Source organism: Chenopodium album, chromosome 2 (assembly GCF_948465745.1).
Source record: "Chenopodium album chromosome 2, dcCheAlbu1.1, whole genome shotgun sequence".
Classification (NCBI taxonomy): domain Eukaryota; kingdom Viridiplantae; phylum Streptophyta; class Magnoliopsida; order Caryophyllales; family Amaranthaceae; genus Chenopodium; species Chenopodium album.
The window spans coordinates 84862368-84873197 of record NC_137835.1 but is presented as its reverse complement, the minus strand read 5'-3'; the positions used below and the strand labels follow the sequence as shown (position 1 = coordinate 84873197).

At 34.6% G+C, this 10830-nt stretch overlaps 2 protein-coding genes and 1 non-coding gene across 3 annotated transcripts; 2 read left to right on the top strand and 1 right to left on the bottom strand.

Annotated features, from left to right (window-relative positions):
• The first annotated feature begins 26 nt into the window (after window positions 1-26).
• TRNAE-UUC (transfer RNA glutamic acid (anticodon UUC)) lies at window positions 27-98 on the top strand. The gene has a single exon. It is a non-coding gene; the product is annotated as a tRNA-Glu (tRNA).
• A 6-nt stretch (window positions 99-104) lies between these two features.
• Window positions 105-9534, top strand: LOC145604745 (uncharacterized). The gene is made up of 23 exons (XM_081660686.1): window positions 105-622; window positions 1594-1673; window positions 2384-2470; window positions 2552-2602; window positions 2693-2810; window positions 2903-2959; window positions 3286-3350; window positions 3518-3601; window positions 3802-3852; window positions 3943-4005; window positions 4121-4167; window positions 4453-4522; window positions 4600-4662; window positions 6787-6876; window positions 7018-7056; window positions 7439-7588; window positions 7680-7757; window positions 7842-7927; window positions 8073-8121; window positions 8210-8290; window positions 8506-8599; window positions 9022-9133; window positions 9228-9534. Exons 1-22 carry the CDS (start codon window positions 277-279, stop codon window positions 9084-9086), a joined length of 1914 nt encoding a protein of 637 aa, XP_081516812.1. The 5' UTR covers window positions 105-276; the 3' UTR covers window positions 9087-9133; window positions 9228-9534.
• A 39-nt stretch (window positions 9535-9573) lies between these two features.
• Window positions 9574-10372, bottom strand: LOC145604752 (uncharacterized). Its single transcript, XM_081660697.1, has one exon. It carries the CDS (start codon window positions 10279-10281, stop codon window positions 9733-9735), a length of 549 nt encoding a protein of 182 aa, XP_081516823.1. The 5' UTR covers window positions 10282-10372; the 3' UTR covers window positions 9574-9732.
• Window positions 10373-10830: the final 458 nt, after the last annotated feature.

Below are 10830 nucleotides of genomic sequence, written 5' to 3'. Positions count from 1 at the left end.
TTTAAGTTAGACCAAGAACAACAAATTCCGATGTCGTCCAGCGGTTAGGATATCTGGCTTTCACCCAGGAGACCCGGGTTCGATTCCCGGCATCGGAATCTTTTTCTTTTTTCTTTTTTCTTTTTTTATCCACCTTCAATCTTCCTTTTTCTCCCACTATAAATATACTCTCAATTTTTCAATTTTCATAGCAGCTTTTACTAAAAAAAAAAAAAATTAAAAAAAACCCAGATTCTGTTCCCAATTTGTAAAAGTAGAAATTTGACCTTAATTGTTATGTTGAAGTTAAACTGTTTATCAAAATCATTACTTTCTCTCTCCTCATTCTCGACAACAACTACAACAACAACAATTGTTTCCCGCTCTGCTACGCATTTTATCAAACAGTTGCCCTACATTAACATTGTCTGCCGCTTTTCCTACCCTTTCTGTACTTCTTCTTCTTCCTCAAATAGAGGGTTAAATTTGGAATTACATAAAAATAGTGAAGAGAGAGAAAGAAAGATGAAGTATGTTTTGGTTACTGGTGGTGTTGTTAGTGGATTGGGTAAAGGTGTTACTGCTAGTAGTATAGGTGTTGTGCTAAAAGCTTGTGGTCTTCGGGTCACTTCCATTAAGATTGGTTAGTTTTTTCATTTAATTTTGATGGGTTTATGATTTTTATTGTGGATTGATTTGTGGGTATAGCTAAAGATGTCAGCTTTAACTTTACCTTGTATATTGTTTTTAATTGTGAATTGATTTGTGGGTATTGCTAAAGATGTCACCTTTTATTATATCTTAATTTGTGTTGGGATGGTTGCATGTGTTGGGAGTTAATTTGCAATGGGTTGATTGTATTTGTTTGATATTCTTGTAAATTAATTTATGGGTATTGCTTAAGTTGTCATCAATTACTTTAACTTGTGTCTGGTAATTGATTTGTTGCATTTCTGATTAAGTTGTTTGCATTGTCATTTGTAGGTTTTGCTTAAGCTGTCATCACTTTATATGATTAGTAATTGGTTTATTTGTTTAGTTGTTTCACTTGTTTGTATTGTAGTGTGTGGTTGAGGGTCTTTGTGATGAACACATGAGATAATTCTTGGTCCATGCAGTCGACCCCATCCTTGTTAATTTGCAAACTCATGTATTTTGTTGGAAATTTGGAATATGGTGCTAATTGTAATAAAGACTTTTTATGAATTAGTGTTTTATTATATATACTTACAGTTATCTCGAGGTTTATTGAAAAATTATATTGTGGTAATTGCATGTTTGCTGTTAATGTAATATTATTATATTATCAATTTGTTGCTTGTTGGTTTGTCACATAGTTTTTGCTAATAAGGTTTATCATTTTCTCTATGCTTGAGTTTATATGTTTTTATATTACTTTTTTGATTTTCATGATGTATTTGTGGGTTTCTAAGGAAAGAATTTGTACCCTATATGAATTTATATAATGTTGCTTATCATATTGAAGTGTTCCTTTGGTTGTGACTGATATTTCTTGTAATCTTATAAATGTTTATCCATTTATATCCTTTTGTCTTTGAGCTATTTGAATGTATGGGACGATTGTTTATTGACCACAATTTCTTTACATTGCAGATCCTTACTTGAATACCGATGCCGGTACTATGTCTCCTTTTGAGCATGGAGAAGTATTTGTACTTGATGATGGTGGAGAGGTTTGGTTTTGTTTCTATTGTCTTCTGCATGTTTAGTTTAGGGTTTATAACAAATAAATGTCCATTTTGCTCTGATACTTGATAATGAGTTGATGATACATTCATGGATGGCACGCTCATTTGTATGTTTAAGTGCGTTTGTTTATGATTTACTTTGTAACTTGCATATTAACTTCAGTTTCATCTTTCACTTGGAAATTTATGCATATAACTGGCTATCATCAGCTCTTGAAAGAATTCATAGAAACAAACAGTCAATGTTTTGCTAGCACAAGCTGTCTGTCTGTGATATATTACGAGACATAGGAAAAAATGTATAATAATTTTTAGTTATTTTGTTTTAGCATTTACTTTCAAGTTTACTGGTATCTAGCTTCACGCCTTTAAAAGCCTTTTAAGTTTATCTGGCACAAATATGATGTTTGACAGATGTATTATGCACAAGCAATGGGTAAAATGAATATCAAAGATATCAAAGTAAGACAAGAAATAGATACATTACTACACTAGGTTACCAATAAACTTGAAAGTGAACACTAATGCAAAATAATTGAAGATTTGATTAACTTCACTTGCCCCTAAATTATATAGTTTTACTTTTGCATCCCTAGTTATGTTTTTCATTCTGGTATTTAGCTAATCTTGGCTGAACATGTTTTTAATCTGACCTTTTTACATAGGATTCTAATTTACCCCTTGTTTCATAAAAGGTTGACTTAGACTTGGGCAACTATGAGAGATTTCTTGATGTTACTCTTACAAGAGACAATAATATTACCACTGGGAAAATATATCAGGTAAAAAATATTTGTATTAATGTCAGTCTAAGTTTGTTTTTTAACTTTATCAAATAATTAACTTGTTATACCTTATTGCAGTCTGTCCTTGAAAGGGAGCGAAAAGGCGATTATCTTGGAAAAACTGTGCAGGTGGTTTCATATTTTTAGTTTACGAGTCCCTGGTGTCTTGCAATTTTAAGCAGTTTGTCACGCGTAATGACTTCTCTATTTTTCCTACAGGTTGTTCCACACATAACTGATTCCATTAAAGAATGGATTCAAAGAGTTGCAAACATCCCTGTCGATGGAAATAATGAGCCTGCTGATGTTTGTGTTATAGAGTTGGGAGGGACTGTAGGTAGGGTTTCTCCACTTCTAATTCTCTTTCTGCAACTGCTTTACTATATATTAAAAGCCAGATGTAAGAACCTCTTTCTGTGTCTTTTGAAGGTGACATTGAGTCAATGCCATTTATCGAAGCTCTACGACAATTATCTTTTACAGTTGGTATGTCTAAATTTTTTTTGCAATTTTTCCATCTTGGAAGTGAATATTGTGACTCCTTTCATTTATAGAATATCAATCCACTTGTTTTATAATTATATTTGTGTCTCTATATCACAGTTGGTATGTCTAAATATATTAGCAAATTTTCCTTCTCTGAAGTGAATATTGTGACTGTTTTAATTTGTAGAATATCAACCCTTCTGTTTTATTCTTGCTTTTAGTCTTGTTAAGATGATATTATTCAATAGTCAGTCGACTAACTGGATTTGGAGCTTGATACTTCATGGTCCTTTCCATCATATACTTATTTTTGTATAAATTTCCAGGAAAAGAAAATTTCTGCCTCATTCATGTCAGCCTGATTCCTGTTCTGGGTGTTGTGGGTGAGCAGGTACTTTTTGATGCGTAAAATGATTTATGGACTCTTTTAACTTGTTTTATATTGATTTTGCTTTGTTCAAAGATCAAAACTCACATGTTTCTTTAGTCTATTTTCTGAGTGCATATTCTTTCTTTGCCTTTTGTGACCTTTGTGCTTTCTTTGTTTCTTCTTTTTAGAAAACGAAGCCTACTCAACATAGTGTGCGAGAACTGAGGGCATTAGGCTTGACTCCTCATTTACTTGCATGCCGATCTGCACAGGTTGATCTTTATCTTAATTTAGCAGCCATTACGTGTGAGACTAACTTATTAAACTTTGCAGATTTCGATTGTTCATTTCCTAACGACGTTTTGGTTCCTGGCAGTCTGAATGTAGCCTTTTCTCAATAGAATTTGAAGAGTTTTAGCCTTTTAGATGCTTAAATGGCTACTGTGTAATTGTTTTCTCTTTTTTTGAGCAGCCTTTGCTAGAAAATACCAAGGAGAAGCTTTCACAATTTTGCCATGTTCCGGTAATTGACTGCTTCTTTGGAAGGCTCCATGTGAATATGTGATAGTTTTTGGTGACTTCATCCTTAACTTCCCCTTTTTTGACTCTGCAGGCAGAAAATATTCTTAATGTCCATGATGTTCCTAATATCTGGCATGTCCCACTTCTATTGCGGGTCAGTTTATTCTTCATATTCATGATGTTTCAGACTTCTAAATTTCACCTGCTCCATTACAACTACACCTCTTCATGACAGGGTCTAATTGAATTTTGTATGCTCTATTTTTCAGAATCAAAATGCTCACTCTGCTATATTGAGACAGCTGAATTTACTCGAGTAAGATATTCTTTCTCATACCCCTGCTTTGTATGTATTGGCTCAACTACAAGATATATTTCATGTTAACTTTGGTCTTTGAGGTTTCGCTTGCAAATGATTGGTCCCAAATGCCTAGGTTTGGTGCAATGAGGGCATATATAGTTAAAATGATTTTTTTTTTAATCGTCCTGTGTCATCTGAGCCTTCTTAGTTCTACCTAAGAACAATATATTAAGACTTTGTGGGATCAAGATTGAGTTCTTGAGAGATTCTTTTTCGCTAACCAGGTTGAATTGATTTCAGTGTTGCTGAAACTCCCAATTTACAAGAGTGGACAACTCGGGCTGAGACATATGATAACCTTTCCAACTCTGTTAGTTCCTAATTACTTCATCTTCTCACTTCTGGTGTACCTTCTATTGTGTATTAATTAAAGTTTGGTGGTGGCAGGTTAGGATTGCTATGGTTGGAAAGTATGTCGGTTTAACAGATTCTTATTTGTCCGTAGTAAAGGTAATGCTTAATTTCCATAGCTTTAACAATTTTTCTATCGAAATCGTGCTTCCTGGTTGTCAAATTATCTCTATTATGACCATCAATGTGTTACACTTAGATAAAGATATCTTCTAATTTTTTAATATGGTCACAATTACTTACTCTTTTATTACAGTATATGTTTGGATTCCATCTCTGTTAGAACAAAGGAGAAGCTCAGTTTAAACTATTGAAGGATTAAGCTTATGAGGCATACCATGAAATAATGGAAGAGTGATAGAACATAGATTAAGGAAATGTACTAGTACATTGGACATTCAGTTTGGGTTTATATTGGGATAATCGACCAAATAAGCTAATAATCTTATGAGGTTGAAATGGAGAGTTGTAGGGTGAGAAAGAAGAAGTTGCTCATGGTTTTTATTAGGGAGTACTTTAGAAAAGGCATGTGATAAGGTACCGAAATAAGTGCCTTGGTGGCAATTATTTTATGACAAGGAAGAGTAATCAATGCAAGTATATTGACCTAAGTAAGAATATCTATTGAGAAGTGTAAACAAAGATCAGGATTTGTAGAGAACGGAGTATTTTCTTATCATGGTTGGGTTACACCAAAGATCTGCTTTTAAGTCCTTTCCTCTTTGTCTATCCAAGATGAGATATTTGCTATTTGCGAATGATATCATGATGGTTGATGAGACTAAAAGTGGTGTTAGTTTAGAGTACATGAGCATTGGGAGGGGGTTAAGTGAAAATTTTGTGACTTTAGATTGTAAGAACTAAGAAGTTACTTGTTAGTGAATGTTTTAATTATCTCATTTGATTTTACTGAGAAATAAGGATATCATACAATTGTAAAATATAGAATTAAATCATGGATAGGTGGCTCAAATGGAGAGCAGTGCTTGGGCTATTGTGCAACATTTGTGCACCTTTAAGGCTAAAAGGACCTTCTATAGGACGACAATTAGACCAACTATACAGGTCAAAATGTTGAGCTCTTAGGAAGGAGGATATGTTCAGATGAATAATGCGTGGGAATACCTTTTGAGATCTAATTAGGAAAATAGATATGTGGAACAAAGTTAAGAGTTCTGGATATTGAATTATTGAGGATAAAATAAGGACTCTGTTGATTTGCCCAAGAAGGCCAAAATAGAGAGAGAGAGAGAAGAATGATACGAAGAAAGTGGGTTTGTATGACTATATGTAACACTAGATAAGTAAAAGGATGAAAAGGATCTTTCTGGATGACTGCGAGAGAAAATTTTGGTTCATGTAGTCAATCCCATCCTTTTGGAAAATGGGAATAATGATTTGCTTTTGATGCTGTTATGTCTATTAGACATGAAGGTTGTATTTGGTTTATAGGAAAACAGTTTGAAGGGAATTTCATTTTCTTTGATTGACTTTTTTATAGAAAAGTTGGAGAGAAAGGGAAACAGAAAATGAGGGGAAAGGATTTAAAATATGAAGGGGAGAGAGGAGGAAGAAGTGTTGGGTATGAAGAAACTTGTGGTAGTGTAGCATCCCTTCTTCACTAGAGGAAAACATTTTTCACCCTGGATAAACTATTTTTCTTCCCTTCACAAACCAAATAGAGGAAAAGAAGGAAAACCAGCTTTCCTATAAAATGGTTTCTGCCCTACCAAACACATCCAAAGAGGTACTTTTATATTGATATCTGAGTGATCATACTGGATGGTATTGTTCTGAAAATGTTTTCCCTTTTGTTTCATGAGGTCTTAAATCCCTCTAGCAGCTTTCATACATGAATGGAATGTGGAAATTTATCATACTGTCACCATGTTATTATCTTAATGCATCTCGTGATCTCACAAGGCCCCTCACCTTTTGTGTGGTGGTCAGATCACTTAGATGTGTGGAGTCTTACTCTCGCAATTGCAAAGAATATGCTTCTTTTAGAAACAATTCAGCTTACACAATACAAAAATGAGAATGGAGGTTTGCTTAGCGAGACATCTGATTCTTTTTTTTCATTACCTCATGAATCTCAATATTTTCTCAATGACTTGTCATCACTGTTATACATTGTTTACACGGATTCTATGCCACTGTATATGAAGCTCTAATTACAATTTTATTATAATTTTACTTGCATGATGGTGATCTCGTTTATAGGCACTTTTACATGCCTGCATTGCGTGTTCCATGAAGCCAGCTATTGACTGGATTGCAGCTTCAGACCTTGAAGATGAAAGTGTCAAATCGGTAGCTAGCCCCTATACCAAGATCTCTTATGTTATCTTCTGTTGTATTTCTGCAGAAGGTTGTTGCGAGTGTTGTATTGCAAATGGAACTTTGTCTAAATTTCTGAACATTTATTTGACAGTTTGTTTTATTTTGGTGCAGACACCAGAAGCCCATGCTTCTGCATGGAAGACTCTAAAGGTTTGGATTTGTGTTTTTACCTTTTCTTCGCTCCCTAAAAGCATTACTTTATATTTTATCACAAGCATTATCTGATTTTTCTTCCACTGTGGGATGAATTACGGGGTTTTAGATGTACCACTAATTTTTCCGGAAAGTCTTCAAATTATAATGTAAAACAATGTAATGGGTTATTTATTTATTTATTTATTTTTCTCCTGCTTTAAAGGCTATCATGTGCTTTGTGCAAAATTTCTTGTTTTCCTAAGTTTCCTTATTGTTCCACAAAGTGATGATTATTACATTTTAATTACTTAAGGACTACTTTTTGGCTGGCAAATGTACTCCTTAAGATGAATACAATTCCTATATAATTAATAAACCACATGAACTATCTGTACAGAGTGCTTCATGTGTGCTGGTCCCGGGTGGTTTTGGTGATCGTGGAATCGGAGGAATGATATTAGCTGCGAAGTATGCTAGAGAAAATAATGTTCCATATTTGGGAATCTGCTTGGGCATGCAGATTTCTGTCATAGAATTTGCAAGATCCGTGAGTAAATTTATTCCAAAGAAACTTAAAAACTCAATTTTCTGTTTCTTGATATTGGTTGAATATTAGATTTGCTTACTATCTGTTGCAGGTTTTGGGTTGGGAAGATGCTAATAGTGAAGAGTTCGACGAGAAAGCTTCCAGTCTTGTGATCAAGTTTATGCCAGAGGTATGCCATGAGAATGTCTAGTTGAGAATCTTAGTGAAGAACGAGATTATTTTGTGGTAGTTACCAAACTACTTGTGCACACAGGGTTCCAGAACACATATGGGAAACACAATGAGATTAGGTTCTCGGAAAACATTGTTTAAGACCCCCCATTGTGTGACCTCTAAATTGTAAGTTCGACACTTTTTTTTTTAATTCTTGGCACCTTGTAGTGGTTTTTGTTTTTATATCTGAATTTGAGATAAGGGCTCTGCTCATTGAAATGAATTCCCTTTTAATGATAGTTTATTTTGTCCGGATGTTTCCCTTGATTAGGTATCATAATTCAAGGTTTGTGGACGAACGCCATCGCCACAGATATGAGGTCCATTTCCTGATGCTTGATTTCTGTGTTTACCATATTTTTTTTATACAGATTTGTATACCAACAACTTTTGAAATGTATGTTGCAGGTAAATCCAAATCTAGTAAATGCTTTAGAAGATGGTGGTCTAAAATTTGTGGGAAGGGATGAAAGTGGAGAACGAATGGAGGTAAATTTTCTCCCAGTTTTTATAAGATGAATTTTGTTGTAAAAATGTGGCATCAAGTGTGGCTTTTTATGTGTTCTGTTTCTGTGGAGATTATCTGTATTCAATGATACATTAGAAAAATCTCCATGGGAAAAAGACGCTAAATTGAAATTCGGTTGCTTTTTACGAGTAGTAAATACTTTCAAATATGTCAATTTTTACCGCCTTTTGTGCAGATCTTGGAACTGCCTGGTCACCCATATTATGTAGGGGTGCAGTTTCATCCAGAATTTAAGTCAAGGCCTGGGAGAGCTTCTGCTCCGTTCTTAGGTAAATTCTGCTGTACCATTTAATCCTTGGATCTGCATACTAACAGATGCAAGGGAAAAGCACATAGTAGGCTTGTTGAACTGTTAATTCATTTTCTTGCTTTCATACTACTCTTTGGTCAAGTTTTGTCATTGGAAATTCAATACTTCGTATAATTTTTGCATTTAAGTTGGATGTTTGCTTGAGGAGCTTGTTTCTAGTTTTTATCCACTATGGAGTAGTTGAGATGGATTGAACCCGATATGGAGAACCTTTCATTAGCAACGATTCTAGACTTGCACTAGATATACGATTTAGTTGAATGGTAACATGCATGCCATGATTGCTTGAATAAAAAGCATGTATGCACTTAGCAACACATTAAATGATTGAGCACAAGCAGTTGAGGCCTGGTTTTGACCTTTTTTTTTTTGCAATTATAGGTCTGATTTTGGCAGCAACCAATCAATTAGAGGGTTATTTGAAGACAGATCAGAATGGTAGCTAGTGTGGAAATTTACATTGGCGCATCTTATAGATTTAATTCTTACAGCGGTAAGCATCTATATCTGTAAAAAGTTGTTGGATTATCTGTTGTTTACTTGAAGGGTTGGAGCAAGCTAACGCAGTGGTTGCCCCTTTTTTTCAGGGATTGATAGACATAGCGTAAGGGTTGCTGCGTGATTTTTGTGCTTAATCTGATCAAGAGGTGCGTTTGTAGCTCTAAGCAGCATCGTTTTTTGTATCCATGGGTATCAGAACAGGGTATCAGAACAGAAGTCAGTAATTTCTTTTCCTTGCTCTATAGGAAGTTTTGGATAGAAAAATATTGGTGTTGGTTATAGTATAGCTCTGGAATAACCTCTCCATTGGACTCCAGAAAATCTGCACAATCGTTTTAAAAAATTTCAATCTTGTTTTGAGAGTATTATATCAATTGAATTTTCTTTGCATAACTATGTTTCTTCTCAAAATTCATCCTGCAAAAATGAATATACTGAATAGAATATCTACTTTCATTAATAAAATCACTGCAAAATTCTCTAAATGAGGCCTCGGGTATTTACAAAATGCCGTAATGCCTCAGTTTACAAAAACTCCGAACAAGGAGAAAGAACAAATCAAATCTTTGAACTGTGTTTTGTAGGATCTTTTCAATGTGCTTTAATGGAATTACACCTCTGTTGATAGGAAATCTGTCTTTGCAGCTTCATTTGCTCATAGAATCGAGCAATGAACTCGTCTGCCTTGTCGTCAATCCTCGAGTCTCCACAGACTACTGCTTCTTCACATACTTCATTCTCATCCTCTTGACAATCCTCTACATTGCTCCCTAGGAAACTCCTCCTTGCACCATAAGCATTATACTTCACATCATCATAATCATGTCCATCATTGCTAAAATCGTAGTCGAAATCAGTAACCTCAGGGGAGATACATGGGATCTTGAACCTTAACGAGGAAGGTCGGCTCATCCTAAAATGTATCATTGGTGTCTCATCAAAAGAGAGCTGACGCTCACCATACTGAATCATATCCTTAGACTTCTTGTAATGTCCCTTGAGCTGCTTAGGCATGTGCCGTAACTCAGCCATTAGCCTACATTTTAGCAAACCCCCTTCCTGAGCCCATAACAATATAATCCGAAGGCGTCGCCATGCTCGGCGAGCTGCTGCTTCACATGAACTCTTCTTCTTGCCCATTTTGTTTTGCTTTCTTGGTGCTATAAAAGATGGATGAACTTTTTTTTTGTGCAATTCTTTTTTGGTACAAAAATGTTATTGCTTTATTTGGTTATTGGTAGTTTGAGATGATGAAAAGAGTTGAAATTTGAGTGTGTATTTATATGTGAGATGAGGCAGAATTGTTTAATTTACGAGTTAAGGAATTTACGCGTTGTGATTGGAGTGAGAAAGTGTGAAGGGTGGGAACACGGCTGTATTGTGGGGCCATACAGCCCTATGTTTTCATTTATTTTTTGTTATAGCATTAGCTTGTTTTTTCATGAGTTTTTTGGACCTACCACTAAAAACTTGTATTACGGAGTATTTCTTGTGTTTTTTCTTAAGTTGTTACATATACTTCGTAATATTCTTACGTATTAAGGCAACTTAACCTTTAATAATTAATATCATTAATACAGTTAATAAAAGATTTAAAATAACATCGAGTCGAATCTAATCAGATTGTTATTATATATTTTATATATAACCAAGGTCAAAATGAAGTCATTCGTATGTGAAAAGTGTCAA